At 36.9% G+C, this 12,345-nt stretch overlaps 1 protein-coding gene across 5 annotated transcripts in view; it reads right to left on the minus strand.

The window, feature by feature from the left end:
* Positions 1–1,381: 1,381 nt before the first annotated feature.
* PEX1 (peroxisomal biogenesis factor 1) overlaps positions 1,382–12,345 on the minus strand; it is a 47,062-nt gene continuing 36,098 nt past the window's right edge. For 4 of the 5 annotated variants that reach the window (XM_042966388.1, XM_042966385.1, XM_007076710.3 and 1 more), the window contains exons 17-24: positions 11,903–11,967; positions 8,396–8,538; positions 8,214–8,317; positions 7,238–7,414; positions 5,617–5,847; positions 4,280–4,477; positions 3,864–3,994; positions 1,382–2,145 (exon numbers count right to left, since the gene is read on the minus strand). In XM_042966388.1, the coding sequence (XP_042822322.1) occupies positions 2,061–2,145; positions 3,864–3,994; positions 4,280–4,477; positions 5,617–5,847; positions 7,238–7,414; positions 8,214–8,317; positions 8,396–8,538; positions 11,903–11,967 (1,134 nt within the window). In that variant the 3' untranslated portion in view covers positions 1,382–2,060. Of the gene's footprint in view, positions 2,146–3,863; positions 3,995–4,279; positions 4,478–5,616; positions 5,848–7,237; positions 7,415–8,213; positions 8,318–8,395; positions 8,539–11,902; positions 11,968–12,345 lie in introns of those variants that run through there. The other variant, XM_042966398.1, reaches the window with a different exon arrangement.

Raw genomic sequence — 12,345 nt, forward strand, 5'->3', positions numbered from 1 at the left:
TGGTGATCAGAGATTTGTAAGAGCAGGACTAGAGCACTGGCAGTGAGGAGGTCTGCAGGAAAAGTATGGTCCGATTTCTTAGAATGAGCAGAGGGGAAGAAGCAGCAATTTGTCCTCCCTGGAGGGGCACATTCTGGAATTGGGTTTGCTTTGTCCTCCAAACTTCTGCCAATACCATCTTTCAAGGACTCACTCACATGTTTTTATGTTGTTAAGTTATCCCATTGGACACTTGCTTTCTGATCACAAAATTTTCTTCACATCGAAGAGGAAGACTGTAGGCTATGCCAGCAGAATTCACTATATTCAACATAAACACCCAGCACCCTGAATCAGCTGGCCTTCCAAGGAGACCGCGATTTGTGAGGTTGGAATAAATACAGTACAGTTGTTATATGCTGTGAATCCATGACCACGGCCTCTATATAAGCAAGGGTCTGGGAACTAAAGAGGAAGGGGGATAGCACTCCTCTGTTAATACCTCAGTGACCCAAAATCTCTGCCTCCATTCCCTGTGATTCTGGGCTTTGCTGATTGAGAGGTGAGCAAAGGAGAAATACAAGAGGAACACAGTGATGATTCCAGTGGTTTGGAAGGTGTGGGGAGGGTTAGAGTGTTGGCTGAGTGAACAGTCTTGCTGCTGCATGATAAAGGATGGGAGAAGTATGGATGGAACCCTGTGGTAATACTAAATATAGTAGGAGTTAATGGAAGATTTCTGTGATAATAAACAGACCACCAGTAGCTCAGATGGCAATGAAGGTTTAGACCATTCCACCTAGTGAAAGACTAATCCACTGATGTTCTGGCTGAACTCAAAGAAACAAGGAATAAGTAACTGAAGACAGAAATCAAAAATACCAGGGGCACCTGGGTGGCTCAGTCAGTTGAGCATCCAACTTCAGCTCAGGTCATGATCTCGCAGTCCGTGAGTTCAAGCCCCGCATCGGGCTCTGTGCTGACAGCTCGGAGGCTAGAGGCTGCTTCGGATTCTGTGTCTCCCTCTCTCTGCCCCTCCCCCACTCATGCTCTGTCTCTCTCTCCCTGTCAAAAATAAATAAACTTTAAAAAAAAAAAAAAGAAAAAAAAGAAATCAAAATTACCAACCATGACCTCACGATTAATTGTAGAAAGGGCAATAGTTGCTGCCTGTACATTTTTCTTTGCTGTTTCTTTCTTTCTCTGTTTCTTTTTTTAAATGTTTACTTATTTATTGGGAGGGGAGACGGTCAGAGAGGAGAGAGAGAATCCCAAGCAGGCTCTACACCACCAGTGCAGAGCCCGATATGGGGCTTGATCTCACAAACCGTGAGATCATGACCTGAGGTAAATTCCAGAGTCAGATGCTCAATGGACAGAAACACACAGGCAACCCCTCTTTGCCATTTCATGTATTTATTTATATACTTCACCTAACTTTCTCCCTTTTCCTTTCTCCTACTGCATTACTATACACAGTTTGTGTTGATGGTGGCTCAGTTTACATCTAGTTCACAGATCAGAGAACATCCAGACAAAGTCATGATGGATCGGGGGGGAATGGACCTCATTTAAGATCTTGGCCTTGGAACTAGATGTAGTATATTAAGGGGATACGATCTCATTTCTGGTGGTGGGAATAACTGAATTTATTTGGAATTGTATGTAAAGTCTACATGTTCTGATAGAAGAACAGAGCATTGGATCAATAAATAATAGGACATTTTCAAATGGTCAAAGGTGCTAAGTATAAGATTTGTCAAACGCAAGGAAGATGTTGAATATGTGAGTTCTAAGAAATGCATTTTCCTCAGATGAGAAAATAATTAGTTACACCATTAAGACAATATTTTTTCACTAAGGATTTAATTTAGATTTATAGGAAATAAGATAATCAGTTATAAATATCCCAATTTATTCTACAGAATTAATCTCAAGTAATCCTGATTATGACATAACCACAGGTTTGCCAATCTGTGATTTTATAGATTAACCTAATTTGTTAAAAAGAAATTTACAGACCCCATTTTTACTGTCACAACATAGGAACAAGCCAGCAAAAACAAAATCAAAAGTATGTTTTATGCTAGAGTTACTTTCTGTCCAGGTCGAAACATTGTTCCACTTTGATTCTTTCTTTTCTTTGGATTTTGGAAGCTTTCATACCTTAAAAAGAGATAATATTTAATACATGTAAATTCTAAATTACAAAAGACAAGGAATCGTTTGCAAACAGATTATATTTTAAGAAACAAAAGGGAAATAAATAACTGGGGGAAGAAAACCTAACAAATTATAGTTCTTAAATTTTCTAAAGTTAAACATTCCAATCAAAAAAGTAGCAAAAGGGATAAAGAGACAAGTTAGAAAAGATAAAATGCACATGGCAGTGACATGAAAAAAACCCTACTGTTTTAATCAAAGGCATGTAAATTGTTAGATTTTTTTCCAGTCACACTGGCCAAGTTTAGAAAGACATTATGCCCAATGTTAGTGAGGGTTGTGGTGAAACTGGCCCTTTCCATGTATTGGGCTGTACAGTGTTTCTAGAAGGCAACTGATCTCAAAAACCATAAAAACAAAATGTATCCTATGCTGCAACAATTCCACCTCAAACTCAGATAATGGAGGATATGTGCAAACATTCGGCTCTAAGGAAGTTCTTTATCATATTAGTGTAATAGGGAAAATCTGGAAGCAACTTAAATATCCAAATATTGGAAATTGTGGCTACTATAAAATGACATTAAAAACCAAGTAGTAACATTTAAAATGTGAAAGAATGTTCAAGATGGATGAAAGCGCGCCTGCTATATGGCAATACGTGCAGAGTATTTTAGTGAAGAAAAAAAACCATACAAATGTATACTTTGGGAGGGGTGGGATTAAGGGAAATTTGTTTTCTTATTCTTTATTTTCTGATTTTTCTACAGTAAGCACATATTACTTATACATGTTGAGGCGGAGCAGAAGTGCCACTCTGGCATGTAGACTATTTTGAGCTGAAGGAGATCAAGACCCAGAAGATTCAGGAGAAGCTTTTTCCCTCCCTTACCTGACTGATGAGTTTAGTTTCCTATTACCAGAGAAGACTTTTTAATCTGCAAGACTGACAGCAGGGCAAACATCTGCTCTTTTCACCTTCTGTGAATTCCTGCCTCCCCTTTGAAGCCCCAGGCCCCTAACCTCTTTCTTTAGTTCAGGATGGCATATCTATTTTAATGGAGCTCCTGTATATATGAAATTATTTTTCTCCTGTTACTGTCTTACGTCAGTTAATTAATAGACCAGCCAAAGAACAAGAAGGGAAGAAGGGAAAATCTTTCTGCCTTTACAGTGTATCCACGCATGCCCACCCCAACTACTACAAAATTAAACAAAGAGTTGTAACTTCTAGAACCAGGAATAAACCTTTCTTGCACTGAATTAAGTGAAATCCTTAACGTGAATGGTCCCCAATCTATGGGTTTCCAACTTCTAAGGTGCTCAGAGACAACTGCAAGAAGCCTGTAAATCTAAATGTGTGCTGGCCACAGTCCACAAGGGAATAAATTCGAATGCATTTAAAGAAAGCAAAACAGGTATATTTTTCAGAACAATTTTTACAAACTATATTAGAATCATTTTGAGATTTTAATTTTCCTTTTATTCAAAGCTTTAAAAATGAAATCAGTTCATTATAAATAATTCAAATATAATCAAGTGAACCAGTTAATGAAAATTCATTTTTTACTTCAGTACTCTTTAAGTTTTGGGGTATTTAAATGCATAGCTATTGGCTCGAAGTGGCCTTTTATATATTCACTATAAGTAACTTCAAAAGTTTAAGTGAAGAACTGTCACCCTGTAATATCTGTACTTCTGAAGGAGAATCGGTTACTTACAGTTCAGCAAAATTCTTCCAGTCGTCTTCGCTAATGGATGGCCTTGTGTGACTGAGGGCAGCCATTAAATGCGACTGGCTAATAGCCAAACTGGTTTTGACTGGTGCTGGTTGGTTAAGGGAGTCATCCTCCTTAAACAGAAAAGGACACAAAGTTAACCTAGGGCTGTGATGGAAAAAGTAGCAGCCCATGTGTTGTTTCTTTCCATCAGGTTTTTTTTAGGAGACCAAACATTCTCTTTCTCATAAGATTAAAAACTGTTTGAAAGCAGGATGCATATAATCAAATGATCGATGTGTTTCAGTCCCTTCTTTATAAATAAAGCTCATTTACTAACCAAAACACACATCAAAAAAGGAAAAACAGTTTTTACAGTTTTTACAATTTTCATGGGGGTGGGGGGAGAAAAGCCATACTCCACTTTGGCTCCGGTATCTGCCTTTGATGACACTGATATCTGCCCGTAGCTGATCTCTTTGTTCCTGTGTAAGTTCTTGGGAACCCTCTTGTGAGGATGTTCTGAACACTGGAGGTCGTGAAAGCGACTGATCTTTCCCAGGGGCTCCAGAAAAGTCCTGTGCCATGGAGCTTGGTGCAGACAGGCACTGTGAGCTCTGCAAGGTTAAGTGTAGGAAGGAGAGAAGGGGAAGGAGAAAGGAGGAAAAGAGAGGGAGAAAAGAAGTATATATTTACCAAGGCTAAATTTAAACATTTTAAGCAGTAAAACCTTAACATGGACAAGCTTACATTTGAATTAACTGGAATTAATAAGCAAGTTCAAAATATGTTTATCTTCTACATGTTGTTGAACCATCATAAAATGAAAACTGCCATAACACAAAAAATTGTTTTAATGCTTTTTTATTAAATTCACCACACTAATGTCCTAGCAACAGGTTCCAAATGTGCCTTATTCTCAGTTTCAGCAAATAGAGTTAATTCTAGTATAAGGTTGGAGAACATAGTACAGAAGTTAAGAAACAGAAAACAGAATTAAAGACTAGAAATAAAACAACAAAAACAACAGCTTACTATTCTTTGAAATAAAAATGGTTTACTTTTACCAGAGAGAGCACAAGCTAGAGAGATGGGCAGAGAGAGAGAGAAAATCCCAAGCAGGCCCCACACTCAGTGCAGAGCTTGACCCTGGGCTTGAACTCATGAAACCATGAGATCATGACCTGAGCTGAAATCATGGATGCTTAACCGACTGGGCCACCCAGGCACCCCAAAATAGTTCATTTTTAGATTAAAGCAGATGTACAAAAAACAAAAATATAACTGTTACTTGTACCAATAAAGTAATCGTGAACCACAGTAAATAACTTGCAGACATGTGTGAAATGCTATTTTAATTTAGAAAAGCAAGGATATCACCCACAATATTTTCACTGTTGCAACATTACATCAAATTTCTCATCTTCAATTATCTTAATGATAATAGAGTTTAATATAAAATGGATCTGCGACTAAAGATGTTTTAAAACAACTAATGAAGGAGATAATAAGCCTGCGAGGAACCAAAGGGTCCTCACCACCAGTGGCTCCCTCTTTGTTGCCAGCTACATTTCACAGCTCTTAATAAGGAATGAGATGACTCATCAGTGTGAGTAAGGGAAAACAAGACTACTTCACTGAAGAACCAACCAACCAGAAAGTACATGTGGGGTCGGTTAGGGGGTAAGTCACTGTCCAACTGGACACACTATGGCTTTACGCATCAGAACCGTACAATGGCGACTGAACACGATACCAGATCAGAAGATGTTCCGTTCCCAAGTTCTGATTCATAGGAGCTTCCAAAGTAGAGCCGGTACATATTGAATTTTGATTCATCTGGAAGCATCTCAGACAACTCTAGAGAAACCAGGGACTGCTCCAAGCCACACTCCCCATCTCCAGCTGAATCATCGGAGCCGCTGCTGTGGTTGAGAAAAACCATTGAAGACAGACTTAGGTCACTATCAGAGCTGGAACTTCCATCCTAAAACACAAAAAAGGACAACAGTTGTAAAAATCTAAATAATCTATGACTCTGAAATTAGCAACACAGATAGCATTTTAACAGACCAGTACGAGGAAAACCAGAGGCATTTTCCAAAAAAGCTCTTATTTTTTTGGTGAGGTTCTTGTCCTCTATGATCCCCACAGACCAGTACGTATGGCACGAATGGCAAAGGTGTTACAGCTCTCCCACACCCAGAATACAACAGTTCTGAGAGCCAGGCACCAACTATGTTTCTTTTGTGCAAATGCTGTTTGAGCCATTATTAATATGACTCAGTGGCAGACTAAGTAGGCTGCCTGATTATGTAACGAATCCTTACCAGCAGACAGCACATGATCAGCGTGTCTGACGCTTACAGAAAGAAAACCAGCATTCAGGAAACATGCATTGAGCCAAACTTTGGCTCTTACTACTTTTCTAACGGTTATGAGGTACATAATAAAATTTAATTATTAAAATAAGATGGAATGTGTACATAATTTACCAACCATCTCCCCAGGAACGCTAACAAAGCTAGGATTCATACCTCTGAATTTTATTTGTATGAATCTTTCAACTGTGAAATGATGAGTCAACCACGTCATGCAGTGCTTTGTCATTACAGAGTGCTTTATACATGAACATGTTTTCTGTTAGTGAAGAGGGTGGAGAAGTTCAGTGACTTGCCAAAATAAATAGCAAAAACTTGGTAATATCTGATTTAGGAACTTTAGGCCCTGCAAGAATCTCCAACAAAACATAGGGGAGAGGAGTACACAGGAAAACCCTTCCTAGAAACTATGCAGTAAAGACCATAATGTAGCAGAGGTCAAATTATCTGCTGTAAAAATACTATCCTTAGAGGAAAAGACTGATGTTAGGTCTGGGGTACAGAAAGTACAAAATACAGCTAGAATACCTTGTTGTATCAGGAAGAAAGTACATGATCAAAGAATGAAGAAGACAAATCAAAAGGACACAGAGGCCATCTAAAAGCAGCTCCTATGGGCCAGATCTGGGACTATTTGAGCTTCAAAATAAATACTCTGATTTTTTTTTCTTAAGTGTAAAACTAACTAAAAATCTCAATATATTTCTGTTCCTATTCTCTCATTCATGATGTCCCAATTTAAATAATATCCTTCCATTCCCCAACATATTTTATCATCAGTAAGGTAACATTAAAGAAACAGACACTTAAATACTTCATAATTACAAGTTCTCTGCAGAGCCAATATTCCAACTATGGAACATTTGACTACAGGTAAATTTCTATACAGTTTTACTAAAGTTGTTAAAAAATAGGATTTTTTTAAGGTTGGAATTTTAACCGTGAACTGCTCTTCTTCCTCTTAAAACACCAAAGCAATGATCTCCTATAACTTACTTGGAGCCCACAGAACAGCAGCCTTCCCTGTAAGGCCTCTAACTGGGCATTGTACAGTAAAGCTTTCAGGTCAGCTCCCGTGAAGGAGTCGGTTACTGATGCCACGTGCTGAAGGTCCACATCATCTGCCAGAGGTAGAGAGTCACTGAGAACATTTAAAATTTCAAGACGTGACACCTGAAGGGAGAAAAACTAATTGACTTAACAAATAAAACAAAATTAAATATTAAACTGTGTATTTTATGTTTTTGTTTTTACAAATTAACTGTATCTCTAATGAGCTTTTACAAGTTGAAAAATGTACCGCCAATCTACTATGTATCCTCTGTGGAGGATAGATGAACTTTCTCCCTAACAGAAGAGACATAGGAAAGTGAATGAAAATCGACATTCTTAACCATTCAGTGTAAATCATTTCTTAGTGCTTACTTTCTAGATTTCAACAAATGTGCCCAGAAAGTGTTTCAAAAGAAAACATCTAAGTAATAGCTACAAAGGACATATTTAGATATTTTATACCTTCGACAATTCATTTGTCTATTTGCTCTTTCCCTCATTTATTCATCAGTTTCTAAATCTGAGGACAAGAGCTGGAACAACACAGACCAGAAACAGTTAAAACCTCATCTCTGTGTAACCTGCTTAGATGCACACTAGTCGTATGCTTGATTCTCAGAGTCTTGCCAGGATAATGAGGCCTGTGATCTTTGAGCACAGGGCATGTGGACATACATACTTTAGGTTTCTTTCCTTCTTTCCCAACCTGCTAACACTGAAAGACTACAAAGTTTTCAGACTTGCATGGAAATGGCTGGGCTTTCCATCTAATTCAGAATCCTTCCATGCCATGAGCAAATCATGGCAAAGGCCTTGCCTAAAGCTGGTCTTCTAAAGACAACTGCTGTTACCAGGAAGAAGTTCATAAGGAAAGAGTGTGGCATTTGTTAGTTTTGGACTCAAAGTATGAAACTGTCACCTGATCAGGAGGAGGACAGTATACACATTTATCGAGTCGGCCAGGCCTAAGCAGGGCAGGGTCAATCAAGTCAGGGCGACTAGTAGCAGCCAATACATAAACACCTGGGGAAAAAAAAAATTCTTTACTAAGTCCTGGTGAAATCTGTTACAATAAGATATTTCTGTATTTGCAGTTCTTACCCTGTAAGCCTTCCACCCCATCCAACTGAGTCAGCAGCTGGTTAACCACACGATCTGTAACTCCTGTATTATCATGGCCTCGTCGAGGGGCAATGGATTCAAATTCATCAAAGAAAAGAATGCAGGGCTTGGCTGCCTGTGCTCTGGGAAAAACAGTATTTCATATTTGAATAGGGCTTCGGTGTTTGTAAAGTAATTGTGTGTATATATATATATGTAGGTACATATATGTATCTGTATACAGATAGACATATATGTATCTGTGTATTTATTTAAATCTTCATAACAAATCCTTAAAGAATAAAAAGTATATGTAAACTTGTTTTCAATAAATAAGTCAAGATGTATGCCTAAGACTCATACCTTTTAGACAGGGACTAAACCAAAAACTAGAGTCTTATTCAATAAGTGAAATGTTTCTTTGATTCTTATTGTAAGTAAGCATTTCTTATATGCTTATTGGCCACCTTTACTTCTTTTGTGAAATACTGATTCACGTCTTTTGTCAAGCTCATTATTTTAAAATTTGACAAGCTCATTATTTTCACATATTTTTATAGGGGATCTCTATAAAATATATTTTAGTTACATATATTATATCTTTTCCTAATTTGAACTTTGCTTTTAATTTATTAACTAAATTTTGTTTTAATGAAAAACAAATTCCATACCTGGTAACAGGGTGAACTAGATGTCTGAAGAATCACCCATACAGAATACCCATACAGAATACTTGTCGTGCTGATTTTTTAATTTCAAGTTTTTAAATTCTAGTTAGTTAACCTACATGGTAAAATTGATTTCAGTAGAACTTAGTGATTCACCATTTATGTATAACACCCAGTGCTCATCCCATGTGCCTTCCTTAATACCTATCACCCATTTAGCCAATCCCCACCCCTCCTCCCTCCACCAACCCTCAGTTTGCTCTCTATAGAGCCTGTCAGGCTGAATGAAAAAAACCCAATACATATCTCATGAAATACTGGCACATAAGATAAATCTCCCAGGGCCAATAAGTAGATTGGAATTACCTGTTCCTTGAAAGTTTACTCTCAGAAAACCATGTTTGATTTGGGTAAAGATTTTTAACTAGTGACTCAATTGTTTTCTATAGTTACAGGATTTTTCAGATTTTGTTTCTTCTTTGCTTGATTTTGGTCAATTATATTTTTGTCTATGTCACCCAAGTCTTAAATGTATTAACAGCATAAAGTCTGTAATATTATTCCATAATATTCCCTTACTATCTTTTACATTTCTGGTATAACTTTAGTCACGTCCCCTTTTTTATCACTAATACTATTAATTCATGCTTGCTTTCTTTATCAGTCCTGCTGGAGATCTATCAATTGTACTAGGTTGTCAAAAATATCTGGGCCTATGAACTTCTCCACTGAAATGTTTTCTATTTCATTAATTTTTGCTCTTATTATTTCCTTTTTACTTATTTTTTTTAGCTTATATTTTCCTAATTTCATAAGATGGGTACATAGTGATTTTTAACTTTTTTTCCCCTAAAAATTTAAGGCTATAAATTTTCCTTGAAATAAATTTTGCAGCATCTCACAATTTTAATAGCATTTTCATTATTATTTAGTGCCCAGGATTTTCCATTATGATCTCTTCTTTAACCCATGAATTATTTAGAAGAGTTTTATTTTTAAGAATCTAAAAGTACATGAGGGGATTATCTTTTTGTTATTTATTTTAACTTGTGTTTTCAAAAAATAGACTGTATGATACTGTTTCTTTGAAACTTACTACAGTTGGCCACCCATGTGGCCAATTTTCAAAAATATCCGAGTGTGCTTAAAAAGAATGTATTCTCCAGTTGTTGGGTATGTGTTCTAAATATGCTTAGATCTTGAATATAATGTTTAAATCTTCTGAAGTTTTACTGTTTTGTTGGTTTTTCTTAAACCTCAATCTAACTACTTACTAAGAACTATGTGAAAGTCTTCTATGAAGGTGGATTTGTCAATTTCTCCTTGCAATTCTATCAATTTTTGCCTTTATTAAATAGTTTGGAGCTAGGGTATTGGATACAATTTTAGAACTGTAATATCCTCCTGGTAAACTGAATCTTTTGTCACCATATGGTGACGACTGCCTTTATCTCTAATAATGCTTTCCTGTTAATGTTCTTAAATTGGGTGGTGGATATATGAGTTCATTTTATTTATTTTATTACTATTTACTTATTTATTTTATTTTTTAATTTTTAATTTTTATTTTTTTAACATTTATTGATTTTTGAGACAGAGAGAGACAGAGCATGAACAGGGGAGGGGCAGAGAGAGGGAGACACAGAATCTGAAACAGACTCCAGGCTCTGAGCTGTCAGCACAGGGCCCGACGCGGGGCTTGAACTCACGGACCACGAGATCATGACCTGAGCAAAGTCGGATGCTTAACCAACTGAGCCACCCAGGCGCCCCTTATTTATTTATTTTAGAGACAGAGAGACACAGAGTGAGTGGGGACGGGGCAGAGAGAGAGAGGATGAGAGATAATTTTAAACAGACTCCACACTCAAAGCAAAGCCTGACACAGGGCTCAATCTCATGACTCATGACCTGAGCTGAAATCAAGAGGCAGACATTTAACCGACTGAGCCACCCAGGTGCCGCCAGAGTTCATTTTAGTTAAAATGTATATGAGGCGGCACCTGAGTGGTTCAGTGGGTTAAATGTCCAACTCTCAATTTCAGCTCAGGTCATGATCTCATGGTTCATGAGACTGAGCCCCACATCAGGCCCCATTGACAGCATGGAGCCTACCTGAGATTCATTCATATTCTCTCTCTCTCTCAAAATAAATAAACTTGGGGCACCTGGGTGGCTCAGTTGGTTAAGTGTCTGACTTTGGCTCAGGTCATGATCTCGTGGTTTGAGACTTATTTTAAAATAAATATTTTAGAAAATTATGAACTTGAAGCACCTGGGTGGCTCAGTAGGTTAAGTGTCTGACTTTTTGGCTCAGGTCATCATCTCATGGTTTGAGACTTATCTTAAAATAAATATTTTAAAAAGTTATAAAATATAAGGACATTATATTCTCCTAACTACAGATCATATTTTATAATGAAATTTTGGGATAAAACAGTAGTTTTTGCATTTAAAAATCTTACTTTAATCCTTAAATATTAGCTTCTGTATTTTTATATAAATGCCATAATAATTTTATTTTATCTCTTTTATAATTAACATTGCATTTGGCCAGCTTAATTAAACTGGAGTAATTATGTGTTTCCTATAAAAATCTACTTTGAGATTCCTTTGAGATAGCATTTTAGGAATATTTCTATTGTAAATATAATACTAACTTCCAGAATTTAATATCAAAGATGTTATATTTTAAGTGATATTTGGAGAATTCTCTAGCTTATTAATCCACATAAATTAAAGTTTTAAACATCAGTTCTCTAAAATAAACAAGTGAATACCAAAAAGCACTGAAAAATGATAGTGTCCATTACTTAAAAAATATTCAGAGGGAACCAACCTAATAAAAATATCCCGAACAGCTTGTTCACTTGCTCCAATGTATTTGCTCAGTAACTCTGGCCCCTAGGAGATAAAATTAAATTAGACCTGAGATAAAGTTATTTAAAAACAAAATATAATTTTTGTTTAGGACTTAGTCCAAATGCACTAATGGGAAAATTTATTTTTATTTTTTTAAATGTTTATTTTTGAGAGAGAGAGAGAGCGTGTGTGAACGGGCAAGGGGCAGAGAGAGAGGGAGACAGAATCTGAAGCAGGCTCTAGCTCTGAGCTGTCAGCACAGAGCCTGACACAGGGCTTGAACCCACGAATGCGAGATCATGACCTCAGCTGAAGTCGGATGCTTAACCGACTGAGCCACCTAGGGGACCCTCATGGGAAATTATTTTAATATGATTAAACAGATGTCTCTTAAATACATTTCAAAAATTATGTGGCTAG

This window comes from Panthera tigris, chromosome A2 (genome assembly GCF_018350195.1).
Source record: "Panthera tigris isolate Pti1 chromosome A2, P.tigris_Pti1_mat1.1, whole genome shotgun sequence".
In the NCBI taxonomy this organism is placed as follows: Eukaryota; Metazoa; Chordata; class Mammalia; order Carnivora; family Felidae; genus Panthera; species Panthera tigris.